Here is a 16,342-nt window from a genome sequence, read left to right as displayed (position 1 = left end):
TTAATAAAAGCTTTGTATTTCTTTAAAAACATCATTTTCAGGTAGGTAATGATCATAACCATAACATTTATCTTTAGTGTTTCATTAAATCCCAATAAAATAATTCTTGACAAGTGAAATACCGCTAGATGGCATTATTATCGTAAAGACCACTTGAAGTTACCCACAGTCTCAAGTTGACAAACGAACCTTGCGATACTAGCACCAACTACCCTGTCACAGAAAACCCTATTTAATGAATGGTATAAAATAGAATTTGTTCCTCTTTCAAGAATTTAATTTCTAAAATTTTCTCAAATATTCTTATTGAATTAAATCCTGATTAGCTATTTCAAAGTAGCGATAGGGACGACAAAGAAACGCGTGGGTTGGGTTGGCCCACCCACGCCTCTTAGTTTGTTATTAATATGAAAAGGCAAATTGCCTTTCGAATTTATTTCGACTTTACCAAAATCAAAAGACAACTAAATAAAATATTTAGAGGGGTCCCGACACATGACAAGAAGTAAAACAAAGTGGATATCACATATTAAAAGTAACACATGGTAAAAGAAACCAGCCAAGAGCGTGTCGGTCACGCCCAGGATAGGGTTCCGTAGTCATAACGAAAAAATCAAGTAATATTTTTCTAAGGATTTCGTATTGTGTACGGAATCTTCCAAGTTTAAGTATGTTTATACCTTAGGCTGCTATTTACTCTTAAACTACTTATAATTCTCAAGCAATCTTAACCACTATAATGTTCCTTGTAATTTTGATTCATTTAACTACCATTCTGAATTTTATTAAATTTTTCACCCAACAGTTTAGATTTTAGAGGAGGGGGGACGCTTTTAATGAACAGATAAAAATAAATCTCATCATCATCATCCCAACCTATATACGACCCTCTGCTGAGCACAAGCCTCCTCTCGGAATGAAAGGACTTGAACCGTAGTTACCAAGCGCAGGGTCCTTTAAATAATACTTACAGGTCAATTCACAAGAGCTGGCACGAATGGATTGAATGAGTGAATGAAAGTGTGTGCGTTACGTATTTGAATACACTACACACAAATATGAAAATGGCATGCATCTGTCATTTTCCAACAAAAATGTCTAAGGGGTTGTTTCACAATCCATTGATTAGTGTTAATCTGACGGTTAAATGTGATGCCGTCTCTATTTGCTTTGTTCGAATAGACGGGACGGCATCATATTTAACCGTCAGTTAACACTAATGAATGGATGGTGAAACAGCAACAGCAGCTAAGTCTGTAATGTCTAAGTTCTCATTATCATCTCAGACTATATACGTCCCGCTGCTGGGCACAGGCCTCCTCTCAGAATGAGAGGGCTTGAGCCGTAGTTCCCACGCGGGCCCAGTGCGGATTGGGAACTTCACACACATACTTGAATTGCTTCGCAGGTTTGTGCAGGTTTCCTCACGATGTTTTCCTTCACCGTAAAGCTCGTGGTTAATTTCAAATGAAATTTCGCACATGACTTTCGAAAAACTCAGAGGTGCAAGCCGGGGTTTGAAGCCACTATCCTCTGTTTGAGAGGCCATAGGTCAAACCACTCGGCCACCACGACTTCGAAGTAACATTACTTTTGTTCAATCCATACGTGCCTGCTCTTGTAAATCAATCTGTACTTAATAATCGTAATTTAAGCAAAGACAACGTGTTAACTGTTAACTGAATCGCCATTGTATCTTTATCAATCTTGTATGGATTAAATGGTCCCACACAAGTGGCGCCCGTCGTATTAATGTGGATTAAGTTGGAACTAAAGGGACTCCTTTGTCGCACTAACTCGGGACGCACATCCAATTATCACGGATTTACATCAAATTACTTTTCACAGCTAACACTATAAGAACAGTATACAATTTGCATTATACTAACAAACTCATTTTGTTTCATTTTTTTTAAATAAGTACTTTAAAATAATAGAACAGAGAAGACATAATTCACGCGGTTTTTTTTTATAAACACAGCCCATCTTTTACCTGCCAGCAACTTTATACATACCTACAATATCAGAGTTTGATCTCTTTGGTCGTGTCGTGGAACGTGGAACACTAATAATTCATGTTCCGAATTCAAATCTCATTTCTCTATGAAAGTATCTTACACGCACTTAGTAGTAGTAACTAGTCATTAAATAATTACGTACTATCCCTTGAGTTTAATTTAAAATACCTACTTTGTGTTGTAGATAATTCGACTTACAATTTTAGAATTGCCTTGAAAATTCTTCTTCCCAATGATTTAAAATAAAAATAAATGTAGTAATAAAAAAGCAAGCTGGCAATTATTTTTCCCATGTTGACGTGATAATGCATATTATATAAATTGTCATTTCAAGAAAATACAAAGCAGAGTGAATATCTTCAATTGTATTATAATTATTTCATATGGCTTTATTTCCACATAGTGAAAAAAAATGAAAAAGCAGGAATACTGGCAGGTATAATCCAGCTAGCGGTTAGTGGTCTTTCAGCCGTCTTCGTGCGAAGTCGTTGCCCGTCAATTGTATGAAATGCGGTTTACTCAACCCATGGGTTTAATGCCACATACTGACCTCAAACACTCCTTTTGACTTCTGAAAAAGCTCTATGTACTGGCAGGTAAAAAATGGGCCGAGTGACGCGCGGTTGAGTGGTAATTTAAAAAAAAACCGCACGATGCCCAGTATTTTATATAGGTTTAATATTTATAGTGCTTTTTAAAGACTCTTGAATATGAATTAATGTTCACTGTGGCCATTGTCGGCCATTGAAGGGCGCTAATGGCGGTCGGACGTCCGGCTCAGTGAGGTCCGCAGATCCGCACGCGCTCATTTGAATAAACATTCATCTGAATTGGGCTTAAGACCAAAGGCCATATTGTCTAATAATAATAATGTGGAGGTCGCGGCTTTCTTAATGCCAAAAATCTCCACAACCGCGAGGTATGCAGCCTTAGGGATTATTTCCTTAGCAACGAGTGTGGGATGCATCGCGATGTTGTGGCAGTAGACAGACACCTCACCCCGCTATCTTTGGCAAACGAAAACTGGCGCAGTCCTATGGTAATGAGCACGGAAGATCGCAAGAACGTATGGAAGAGCAAGGAGCTACACGGTCGGTTCTACAAGGCCCTAACAGGGCCTGATGTAGACCTTCTCGCGTCGGTGACCTGGTTACGTTTCGGGGACCTCTTTGGGGAAACCGAGGGTTTTGTGTGTGCAATTGCTGACGAAGTTATCATGACGAACGACTACCGGAGGTATATCCTGAAGGACGGTACGGTCGACATTTGTCGGGCATGCCGCCGTCCTGGGGAGTCACTCAGGCATATTATCTCCGGTTGTTCTCATCTTGCTAACGGTGAGTATTTGCACAGACATAACTTAGTAGCCAGGATTATCCACCAGCAACTTGCTCTTCGATACGGCCTTGTAGACTCTGAGGTGCCGTACTATAGGTATGTCCCTGCGCCAGATCTCGAAAATTGTCGTGCCACGCTCTATTGGGATCTATCTGAATAGGGGGTAAAAGTATAAAAATTATACCAGAAAGATGAAGTTAAGTAAGCGATAATTACAAATCCATACTAATATTATAAATCCGAAAGTGTGTGTGTGTTTGTATGTTTGTCCGTCTTTCGCTTCGAAACGGAGCTACAGAACGACGTGACTTTTGGCATAGAGATAGTTAATGGGTCAGAGAGTGACATAGGCTACTTTTTATCCCGGATAAATGCACATTTCCCGTAGGAAGAGCGAGCGATAACCGAATTCCACGCAGACGAAGCCACGGACAAAAGCTAGTAAGACTAAATATTTTTTAGACTATTTCCATGTAACCATATAATAAAGTTTAATTTCCGTTCTCAACTTTTATGTAAATTAGCCCCATACAAATTCAATTTGTTCAGCATATTAAGGAAATTATAGCAGTTTTTTTTTATAGTTTCAGTAATTTATATACGATTACAGGTACACGTGATTATAATGCGATAGTGATCTTGAGACGGTAAACTATGCCATTGGTGTTAAACTATGTATTTTAATGGAATTCTTGCACGAATGTGTAAAGTTTTTATTTTATAAGAAGCAGCAAACTTTTATTTTATAAGTACTTGGCAAACGTTTTTGTGTGAAATGTAGGTATTTTTTATACCTACATTTCCTTATTAATATTATAAATGCGAAAGTATGTCTGTGTATCAGTTACTTCACGGTTAAACCGCGGAACTTAGTACCTATGAAGATACGTTGAGACCCTGGGAAGGACATAGGATAGTTTTTATCCCGAGAACTTGTATTAGCTCCCGCGGGATAGCGATAAATGAGTTCTTCGCAGGTGGTGACGCGGGTAAAAGCTAGTTTACTATTAAAACGTTCTACATTGAAAAACGTTACGACTCCATCCCAGCCTATATACGTCCCACAGCTGGGCACAGGCCTCCTCTCAGAACAAGAGGGCTTGGGCCATAGTTCCCACGCGGGCCCAGTGCGGATTGGGAACTTCACACGCACCATTGAATTGCTTCGCAGGTTTGTGCAGGTTTCCTCCCGATGTTTTCCTTCACCGCAAAGCTCGTGGTAAATTTCAAATGTAGTTCCGCACATGAATTTCGAAAACTCAGAGGTGGAGCCGGGTTTGAACCCATAACCCTCTGCTTGAGAGGTGATAGGTCAAACCACTAGGCCACCACGGCTTCTGACGACGACTGGCTTCTTAACGTTACGACTAAATCTCAGCTAAATCGTCATTACCGTTTCGGTAACAATTATTAACAGAGACGATACTTAGGGTTAACTCTATATGAAAACTAAACAATACCGATACTAAATCTAGCGTCATCACATCAAATTCTTGCGACTTGTCCTTTCGTTGTGCTAAACGTTGAGATGGCAATGACGTTTCATTCACTCACCAACAAATGGGCGTGGAAACTGTTAACTAATGTAAAGTAACTAAACTATGATACATACATGAGTATAATATACATACGTTCATCAACCCCCTTTACACTTATTTGTAAGCCACATCAAACGAAAACCATGTGTTTACATAAACCAACAAGACAAATATATAAAAAGCCGCAGCGCCGCCGGTTTGCTCGCGCGCAAACTTTCTGCTTATCTTGTTGCTGTCCAGGTTTCAGCGTAGGTACCTGCGATTTCAAAGCGCCTACACATGGTTCTCATGTAACATCTTTATTTTTAGCCCATGACGCAAAAAGAGGGGTGTTATAATATTTTTCACACCTCTCCTTCAGAAAAGTAACTTTTCCTCCCTGGCGAGAGGGAGCAAAGTGCAACTTTTCTGTTCAAGGCTTTTCTAAGTGTTTCATTGCAAATGCCATTTTTTGAAGTTGATAATTGTAAAGACACGCCATTTTCTATGCTAATTGTTCTTTAATAATATTTAGAATTATTTTTTCAAGTTTATTAATGCTCGGTGTGAAAAGTTGTATGAGCCACTCGGGAGCAAAATTATTTTCATCTTGGGCGCTAACACTTGAATCCCTCATTACGCTTAGGATTCTACTTTAGAATCCCTCGCTACGCTCAGGATTCTATTGTAGAATCCTTCGCTACATTCTGGATTCAATTTACGCCCTCGCCGTAAATACACCATTTTGCTCCCTTGTGACACAAATAACTATTTAACTATAAAAACACGGGTATTATAAGTTTGACACCAATGTATCTGTATGTTTGTGGCAACGTAGCTCTCAATGGTAAGGAGCGAGTTCGATGTAGTTTTATTAGGTAAAAGCGAGTCTCTTTTTGGTGGTTTTTAGCTATGTTTTATTAAAATCGATTCAGCCGTTTTTGAAATATTGAACTTTGTAATGACAATGTCGCGGGTTTTACAAGTTTTCTAAGGTTATCGGTGAATAGTACAGTGATGATTGTTTATTAAATATCTAAACACACGTCAGCTATCTATAAAAAACTGGTCTAGAGCACGTCGGGCCATGCTCAGTGTAGGGTTCCGTAGTTCCCGACCTTGACTTAACCTAACTTTGCCTTAGAAATCATTTTTTACAAAAACTTAAGACTGCTCCACTGATTGAGTTGAAAATATTTTTCCTAGAAAGTTTTTATTAATTGGCTTTGACTTTCTTGATTTTTTTTTCATATTTTTTAGTCATGCGGTTCAAAAGTTAGGGGGTGGGGCACATTTTTTTGAACTTTCGTAGTGAATATCTCCAAAAATGTTCACTTTATCAAAAAATAGTTGTTGCAAACCCTATTCATTTTTTCATTTTTAAATTATTATCCAACCACCTACCCCACAACATAAGGTGGAAGCGAAAAAAAAAAACATCCCCACTTTACGTGTACTTATGGGAGATACCGTAAAAAAAGTTTTTCTACATTTTTGTTTTACCACTTTGTCGGCGTGATTGATATGTATATCCATACCAAGTTACAGTTTTCTAACACTAACGGTCTCTGAGCTTAGCCGCTGACAGACAAACAGACGGAAGAACAGACATGGCGAAACTATAACGGTTCCTAGTTGACTACGGAACCCTAAAAGCTACTATCTCACGTGAGATCCAGATTATTTAGAAAATGACGGCTGTCACTCGAGAAGCGAGGAGCGAGTCGACAGTGCCGATCGAGTTACACTAATAGTAAAGACACTACACTATGTTGGGCAAGTTAAACACGCTGCGAAGACGTGTTCTGAAATAATATAGCACGTTTTTCAGTTCTGGCTCCAGACTGAACTTAATAGTTTAGAATTTGGATAAAAGTTAGTGGTCATGACTAGTTGTCGATATGGGTGTTGAGGTGTTCCATTGTTTCGCAGATAGAAAATTCATAGAATTTCATTTCCTTGTATTTTTATTTGTTTTAACAACTATTTAGTTGAACGAACATGTTTCACAGGAACACGATTCAATGTGAAACATGATTGAATTATATTATGATGATGATTGTACGAAGAGAAAAATATTTACAACTAGCCTGTTACCCGCGACTCCGTCCGCTTAGAATTCGTTTATCGCTATCCCGTGGCAACTATTCCATTTCCCGGGATAAAAAGTATCCTATGTCCTGTCCCGTAACTCAAACTATCTGTGTACCCAATTTCATCTAAATCGGTTCAGTGGTTTTCACGTGATGGAGTAACAAACAAACAAACAGACTTACAAACTTTCGCATTTATAATAATAGTGGGATTAACGGCATGTGATCCCTCTTCCAAATATAAATATATTATATAAATACGCTTTTACTCGTTCTTTTAGATATATGGACTCACTTTTTCCTGAAATCTACATAGAGGCTGCAAAGGTAAATACTGTCGAGAGCTTTGATGTTGCCATATGAAAGAGTTTTTCACTTAATCAAATAAAACCTTTTCAGGGTTTGACCATGGTGGGTAAAGTTTGAGGGCCATTTACATTTAATATAATATGACAAAATAAGTTTTTTATAAATAAAAAATATTTTCAATACAAGCTTTTTTGGCAACTTTATTGTACTTCTTGTTGACTGTACTTGCATTGTCAACCAAACTACATTTTCGTACCAGAACAGTACAGTTTCATCCAAAAAGATGTGAACGGTGCTTGCCGTAGTATAGAACTGTACAATCTAACAAAAAATGACGTAACATATCACGACGATGTCTTTTTGGTAAAATTGAGAGATACAAAGACCAAAATTGATAGGATGTTTGTCATTAAGAACGAATACATCTCAATCATGGAGAATTACCGAGCGTTACGGCCGGCTTCGGCGACATCAGACAAGTTCTTTTTGCAGTATAGAAATGGAAAATGCTTCAATCAGGTTATTGGCAGACATAAAATATCTACGTTTCCCAAAGAAGTCGCTATATTCTTAAATTTGGCCAATACGGAAATGTACACTGGGCATTGCTTCCGACGAACGTCCGCAGCCTTAGAAGCCGATGCTGGGGCGAATTTATTGACTATGAAACGCCATGGAGGCTGCAAATCCGAAAAAGTAGTGGAAGGATATATCGCGGAGTCCGTAACCGACAAGTCACATATTATCGACGCAATAAACAAGCGTATTAACTACAGCACGAATGTCGATTAACCTTCCACCTCCCGGCAAGAAAGCAATCCACAAGCTTCTTGTTCTTTAAGTTCGGAACAAGCAGCCGCTGCTCGGGACAAACCACAGACATCCACATTCAGCCCCACCTCCGTATCAAGTCAACCTGCCAATTCACCATCGATAACCAATCCACAGCACGAAATCCAGCAAACTAATTCCTTCCTGGGCATTCAATAACTTTAACTTTTAAAAACTGTACAAAGAATAATATGACATTTAATTTTAAATGATTTGCAATTCTTTGTACCTACCTATTTAATAAAAGTTTATTCTGATGTAGTTTTTTCCTTCACCATTTTTGAGAAAAGCTATATATGTCTCGGCCGGAATATCAATTGCTGGCTTCGTATTAGTTAAACGGACGAGCTTGCGAGCGATACTCATACTCAGCCAGCAATTGCCTACTTCCCCGCCACGACAATAATCTACTATTAATTACTACTTGATTTCTAATTCTACACTCATAATGTGGATTTGTCAGTTTTGCTTCGACTTTTTTAGAAGAAAATCGAACAAACAGATAAGCGAGTGTTAAATTATCTAAATAGTATGGAACCTCGCTAAACATTCAGTTGGCGCATGGGTACGGAACCCTTAAAAAGGTCTTTATCTCAGGAAACTTCCAGGATACTCACGTCCAGAGTACTTACTTATAAAGACAAATTAAGCGAATCCAAACTCGGCCGGGCTATATCGTTTTGTTAATGATATCCTGTGGTCAGCCGCTTGGTTCTGGCTCTCGATTGGAATCGAAAAAAAGCTGCATTGTTTCCTAACTATCTCCATACCATTATTTAATCACGATCAGTTAATACTTTAAGAGTAAGAATGTACAAACATATCTACTCATTTCGCAATTAAAATATTACGTAGGAAGTTATGATAAATGAAGTTAAGATAATTAAAAATACCGAAGCTATTTTAAAAATTCGTTTACTATTAGAAAGCTTCACCCACATACAAAAACACAAAATCCCAATTTGCCTTTTATTTGCCATTTAAACAAAACAATACTAATTGTATAGTTGAGGAAACTGAATCACGTACCAAAGTGGGACCTCTTCATAATAAATTTCGCTATGGTTTCTTTCGCAGATGTATGGAATGCCAATAATGACATTGGTAGTACGAAGGTCCACTCTGGTATGCGATTAAGCTTCTTTGTTTCATAAAAACAGCAGCGCCTGGGCCAGCAATGCACAATTCAGCGGCTACGCCACTGTTGAAGCGGCCACGTAAGTTGTAATGGCGCAAGCCTTGATGCCTCGCACCATACGGACGTAGCCCTGTTCTCCCCAATTGGTGCCCCAGGAGTTCTTAATGATCCAGTACGGCGTTCCCGCTTCTGTAGTCAAAAAGGAGACAGTTACTATTGCAGCTTGACAAATTTGCGCGTGACTAATGTGCAAGTTGCGGAAAATTGACAAAAAATTGGAAAAGTTCTCGGAAATTTCTGGAAATTTTCACAAGAAATATAGGAAATTTAAATTTAAGATATTAAAAGTTTCAATCCCGATACAAAATTGTGAGAAGTTTTCGAAATTTTCCTATAAGAAAAATTCCGCAGTTTCGGAAAGTTTCCTATGGCACATAAGGACCACCAGGACGGACACTTTTCATAATCAATTGACAAATGTCATAGTAGCACAAAGGTTCCACCGTGGTACGCGAATCAGGTTCTTTGACTGTACCTAAGTACGTAGTGGTTTAAAATTTGCAAACCATTTTTGAACCACTTCCAGGTAGCTATCAGACTGAGTCGAAATAAATTTAAATTCGCACGGGAATTTTGTTAAATCCCGGAAATTCAATTCAACTGCTGCATCTAATCATTTACGCGTGCGAAGTCGCGGGTAACACAAATTATAAATAAAGTTACTTACCTTCACCATATCCAACCAGAAGCACAGCGTGATTTGCAACTAATTTTTTGCATTTCGCGGGATGTAGAATACCGCTTTTATACGTCAGCATATCAGTAGCATCGAGCCCTAGAAATATAATTCTCATTGATGACAGTAATTAAAATTTAATGTTTATCCTCACCCTACCCCATCCATTGGTATAGGCCATGTGGCCCATCCAGCAGGAGTGATCCTGCTGGCTCGTGCTGACGCAACGACTTCAAGCTAGTAGAAAAAAAAAGAGTTTTTTGTAGGCGGTTTTACTTTTTTATTAAACATTTTCTGTCTTTCTTAGGTACTTTTTAGTGATTTGTTGTCAAAGTACGTCTCACAACGATTCCATTAAGCCCAAGACCGCTTGGTTATATTGTTTTTTAACAGAGTTCCGTTTATTTTTTATTCGGTTAAATACCAAAGTCTTCTTCACAATCTTACAAAAAATGTCTAAACATTATTTTCGTTCAACCCATTCCTGCCAGCTCTTGTGAGTCGATCTGGGGGGCTACTATGAAATTCGAAAATCGAAGCTTGTATCACACCGTCCCGCTGATGCTTAGGTATATTATTTAATACAAGAGTGAGAAGGACGGTACGATACGAACTCCGATTTTCGAATTTCGTAGTGGCCCCTCTGTATGCATCACGCATGTTATCGTACTGTACGGTATATAGTCCGTATGATGACAATGATTATCCCTCTTGGTAGAGTTCGTACTACTCCCACAAGGTTTTCATCCAAATCACCGGGACAGTTGGGGTTAGTTATCTTTTAAGCGGCAATTACACTGCCTCGTTCACCTAATGCGGTCGCCGAATTTGTTTTAAACTACTTCGGCGAACGACTGTCGCCTTTACATTAGTCTGTCCGTCTACTGTGGCGGCCATATTAAGGCGGTGGCAGCTGACGCTCGCCGAATGCGGCCGACTACCGTGTTCTTTACACTTTTGCGGTCGCCGCATGCAGCATGCGGCGAACGACTCAGTGTAATGAGGGCTATCGCGTATAAATTCGCCGCTAGAGGCGCTAGTGTAGCGTGAGGTCTCCGAAATGTCAAATCTCATAGTTTTTTGGGTGAGCTACGCGGGTTATTTATAATTAGAATAATATTGTGAATATTTTGCAATATCTGAAATTAATTATGGCAAATATGCGTACCGGGGCAATGAATGTCTGTGTTTTGAGACAGTTTTGTCTTTCGGAAACCTTTGTCCTCCCTTTTTTCCGAACAAAACGGGGACTGTGCAACACTGTGGCATGCTCGATATTTTTATGGTACGGTCTTAAGGTGTATTAAATATGATTTTAATCTAAACTTTGTTTTCACGCCCGTTATAACAGACTTTGAAAGCCATACTTAAAAACCTCACGCAACAGTGCGCCATCTAGTGACACAAAAAACGATAGCCCGCCGCTTTATGACCACCTGGAAATTCTTGAAAGTGGTAAGTAGTTACATATGTCTTATAATACTTTTTGTTAAATGGCTGGTTGTCGAACAATAAGTCAAAAATATTCTCGCAAGTTTTGTGAAATAAATGACATATGAAACGTTGGTTGTGAAATGAACTTTTGTCAAACAGGTTTCGTGACCATTAGTGAACCCAACCGGTATAAAATGATCCCTTGCAAGTACAATTTCCTTAGTATTTGGGGTTTGTTAAAACGGAATTTTCATAGATACTTACAAATTTATAGAGAACTCTGAGGTACGTGAATCCTTCTCGCACTTGGCATTTTTCTTTTCGCCTACTTACGCAACTGTAAATAGTGATTGGTACTGACCGATAGACAAAGGTCCATAAGTAACCAAGTACTTCTTCAAAGCATCTTCATCATTTATCTCTACTGATTTACTATCTTTTACGGTAACATGTTTTTTACTCGCTTTTTCAACACACTGGAGAGATCGTGCAGAGTATGGTGTGTAATCGGCTTCCAACTCGACGCCTGCATTATCTATTGCGAATTGGCTGCAAAAATATGTGCTAATTATTATACCTATGTTTTAATGGAGATTTCTGTAGTAGGTGTGTTTAACAGGTTTAACATTAGTGTCACGCTTGTGATTGGTGAAATAACTACATTTTCTCAAACTTAACATGAAATATTGACGTTGTGTTACGAGAAATAGGGCGGGAAGTATCGGGCTGCAGGTGCTGTGGCTCGGCTGCCGGCGCGCGGTCACTCTAGCGGCCTGTAAAGAGATTTTTCTCAAACATGCTATGTAATGTTTATGTTGTGTTCCATAAAACAGGCTCCAAAATATACTGTTGCAGGCCTAGGCCTGCAAGACTACAGTCTTTTGTTTCAATGCAAAACGTCGAATATCCACGATAAAGGCCGTTATACACGACTTGAAATTAATGATCTGAATTTCTATGGTTCATTTATTAGTTACTGAATAAATTCACAGGACTATGAATATTCTATATGTAAATATATAAATATTACCGAGGCGTTTTACGTCGAATTACAATTTAATTTACATAATAAAGTATTAATGTTGCTGATTAAATGGGCTGCAGTTCGTGTATAATGGTCCTAAAAGCCGAACAGAAAACACAAAAAAAAAGTTTTGGCGGGAAAATTGACAAGTGTCATTGTTTTTTTTTTTGATTTGTACTTGGGCTTTAGCCATTTCGGTAGTAAGTTCAATTGTCATTTCAAAAGTTTCGTTTAGATATGTTTTATAGCAATTTGATTTTATTGGGATTATTTTAAAAATAATGTTAGAATTAAATAAACACTTATATAGATGGCAGTTATAATTTGAGTCTGGTACAATTTTAGTTGTCTTAAGAATAAAACATTGATTTCTAGGAGTTTCTATTTCTTTTAGTGCATGTTTGAGAAAAGCAATATACAAGCCTCGGCGTGAAAGAACATGCCAGCCTCGTATACCTATCCGGCTATACACACTCGGCCTGCAAGCCTTTCTTTCCCGGCCTCTGCAGTAATGTAGGTACTATTTCTCAAACATGACATGAAATATTGACGTTGTGTTACAAATAATAGGCCGAGAAGTATTGCGCTGCAGGCGCTGCGGCTCAGCTGCGTGCGCGCGGTCACTGTAGCGGCCTGCAAAGAGATTTCATACAACTTTGCAGGCCGCTGGCCGGCAATGCGACCGTCTTTTGTTTCAACGCGCGCTCTGCGACACGCACGCGGCCCACGCCCGGCAACACCGGCCGCAGCCGCCCGCCTACCGCCAGCACGCCAGCAGCCAGCGCGACACGCGCGTACACAACACGGCGACCAGACTAGCGTCCTGCCAGCTTCATTTCTTGTTTTTTTTTATTTTTATTTCATGTCATGTTTGAGAAAAGCACTAAGCCTTGGACGGAACGTGGGGTTGCCGGCCTCGCATCCCTATCCTGCTTGGACGGCAACCCTTTACTTCCCGGCCTCTACAGTAATGTACTTTCATTTCAAACAAACCCGCCCTCGGCCGGCAATGCGACCGTCTTTTGTTTCAACACTCGCACAGCCACACAACACGGCGACGAAACTAGCGTCCCGCCAGCTTAATTTCTTACATATTTATTTTATTTTATTTCATGTCATGTTTGAGAAAACTTGAGAAAAGCACTGTACAAGCCTCGGCCGGAACGCAGGGTTGCCGGCCTCGCTATCCTATATCTGCTTGGCCGGCAACCCCCTACTTCCCGGCCTCTACAGTAATGTACTAAAATGAGCCAGTCACAAATAAGACTGTAACGTCAAGTGGACCTCAGAGTACAAAAGCCATCCAGCGACATTTAAGAATAAAGTCAACCAGTCAATCAATATAAATATAGGTCACTAGTGTAACAGATGTTACATAAATTCATCGTTATCAAATGAAATTTACCTGACCCACTACACCTATTTTCTTTTCACAACTCGAAGGTTGACATCACTGACGTTACTAAAAGTTTAGGTAACTCGCAGGGAATTGAGGGCTATCGTTTTTTGTCTCACTAGATGGCGCACTGTTGCGTGAGGTTTTTAAGTATGGCTTTCAAAGTCTGTTATTACGGGCGTGAAAACAAAGTTTAGATTAAAATCATATTTAATACACCTTAAAACCGTACCATAAAAATATCGAGCATGCCACAGTGTTGAATAGTCCCCGTTTTGTTCGGAAAACTAATGTTCCGACAAAACTGTCTCAAAACACAGACATTCATTGCCAACGCATATTTGCATAATTAATTTCAGATATGCAAAATATTCACAAAATTATTCTAATTATAAATAAACCCGCGTTATTTTACATTTCGGTCACGCTAGTGGCGAATTCATTCGCGATAGCCCTCATTGGCTTGACATGGTGCCACGCCACTTTCTTTTAAAAAGGTTATAGCATCCATCCACTGACTAGATTCTAGTCCTTTCCTTCCACCACTTCGAACTGGTTTTATTACTTTACTCACTTTGACTTGACTTTACTCATTGCCATTGGTTTTAAAATATCGTCTGTATAATCACCGGTGAGCGAAAGGCGGATGCAATTTACAACAGAATCATGTCGAACGATATACGTAATATGGATATGACTACAATTGGTTTAAAAAAGAGAACATAATTGAAAAGTAATTTATTTTTGTAGTAAATAATTGTAGTTTTTTTTCTATATTATACATATTTTCAGTGCATTATTTTCATAGTTAAATATCCATTTATGTAGGGAAAATGACCTCTTTACATCTACAGATGTAAGAAGTGCGTACTTATTCGTGATACTTCACCATTATTAGGAACATTATCACTATCACTCAAATTTCTATACATTTTTATACAAAAAATATTAATCGAAGTTTGATAAAAGTCTTATCCATCTTATGCTTTCGTCGCCATATTGCATCCATCACCTGCCCTTTAATAATCACAGCTACCGATTCCACACGAAAATTTAATTCGACTAGTTACCTCATAACATCATCAGGAAATCCTCCACCACAGCCATGGGTGCGCAAACAATCCAGTGCCTGCTGTTCAGAAAGTGAGAGGCACTCTCCGTGTTTAATAGCGTACTGCCCTTCAATATTAGCTGTAAAATATTGACATTCATTCTAAATAGAAGCAAGGAATAGTTAGTTCAGGAGTTATTTTGTGAAGGTCCATGGTGAGGAGGCAAGGTTCAGGAGTACTATGGTAAAAAACTATTAAGAAACAAATTTCCAAAGGTTGATTGCATTACGTGGAAAATATTAAAAATAGAACAAACACAGACAATACAAACTAAGACGCACAGAAAAACCAGAAAAAGAGACCAGCGCTGGGAATCGAGCCCAGGTCCTCAGCACTCCGTGCTGCGTGCCATACCCCTACACTACCATTGGACAGAAGTACAGACACGAATATCTCTTGTGCACACATATCTCAGGTTGCTTTTTACTACTACGCTACTTAAGCAGCATCACTAGCGACTTCTATGTTTCGCTCTAATCGAGAGACGTGACACTCTTTCGGAACTAACCGCTCACCCAGACAAGAGATGTCGTTACCAAGCTATCAAATTATGATTGGTTATTTGGAGTTTTTTCTGTGCATCCGTGTCTCAGTTTTTATTTTCGATATGGTTGTACGGGATGACCGTAAAAGTAACAAATTTGGAGTCGAAATAAAAAATACAAAAAGACTCCAAATAACCAATCATGAGAACAAACGTAATTGAACTTACAAATCTAAAGAGGTTGCACCGCAAAAATTAAATTAAACCTTAGGATGGTAATTTTCGGACAGTGGTTTTTGGTTCGAAATAGTCGAGCATAGGACTGTAAAAAAATGAGTGATGCGTGTTTTCGGTTTGAGGAGTTATGAAGCAATGTCAAGTTTGCCATCAAGACTTACCAATAGCACTGAAGATGTAGCACGAACCGCAAGGACCTTGATCTTTCACCGGAGCGACCACTCCCTTGTCACGCCAATCGAAATGATCTTCGTAGATTGCATTGGGATCTACCTCCAGAGTTACCTTAGCTTCTGTGCTGTTGGAAGGAAGGAAACCAAAGCGACTCTCATGCTCCTCTTGTGTCAGATCAGAGAATACGGTAGGCGCGAACACAGTTTGGGAGAAAACTTCATTCCGGATATTGATTTCTCTTAAAGATTGCTTGAAGGTTTCAAGTCTTTTAGGATATTCTTGGGCGCTGTAGTGCTTGTTGTGTATTTCAAGGTATTCTTTGAACAATACGTCAGCGTTTTCCAGGTCGTAGTATACTTTTTCGTACTGCGGCACGGTAGCGGCCGAAGCTACGTTAGTGGCAAGATAAACTGCCGCCAATGTTATGACGAGAAACATATTTAAGCAAAAGTAAACTTAAATGATGACAAACTTAATCTTTTACTGGTGATAATCTAGTTT

The 16,342-nt window shown here is 39.0% G+C and overlaps 1 protein-coding gene across 1 annotated transcript; it reads right to left on the bottom strand.

Moving 5' to 3' along the window:
* Nucleotides 1-9,061: 9,061 nt before the first annotated feature.
* On the bottom strand, nt 9,062-16,342 carry LOC141426181 (pro-cathepsin H-like). Its single transcript, XM_074085036.1, has 5 exons — nt 15,829-16,342; nt 14,905-15,025; nt 11,776-11,963; nt 9,972-10,079; nt 9,062-9,433 (listed from the first exon to the last, which is right to left on the bottom strand). Exons 1-5 carry the CDS (start codon nt 16,277-16,279, stop codon nt 9,300-9,302), a joined length of 1,002 nt encoding a protein of 333 aa, XP_073941137.1. The 5' UTR covers nt 16,280-16,342; the 3' UTR covers nt 9,062-9,299.

Source organism: Choristoneura fumiferana, chromosome 3, assembly GCF_025370935.1.
Source record: "Choristoneura fumiferana chromosome 3, NRCan_CFum_1, whole genome shotgun sequence".
Taxonomy (NCBI): domain Eukaryota; kingdom Metazoa; phylum Arthropoda; class Insecta; order Lepidoptera; family Tortricidae; genus Choristoneura; species Choristoneura fumiferana.
The sequence above is the reverse complement of the archived record's forward strand: the minus strand, read 5'-3'. Positions and strand labels throughout refer to the sequence as shown.

Excerpts from the sequence above, each read along its gene's own strand:
- LOC141426181 (XM_074085036.1), bottom strand. The coding sequence starts at position 16,279 with ATGTTTCTCGTCATAACATTGGCGGCAGTTTATCTTGCCACTAACGTA. Across the intron at positions 10,080-11,775 it reads TTATGGACCTTTGTCTATCG|GGCTCGATGCTACTGATATG; the intron begins GTCAGTACCAAT and ends TTATATTTCTAG. Across the intron at positions 9,434-9,971 it reads TCTGGTTGGATATGGTGAAG|AAGCGGGAACGCCGTACTGG; the intron begins GTAAGTAACTTT and ends TTTTGACTACAG.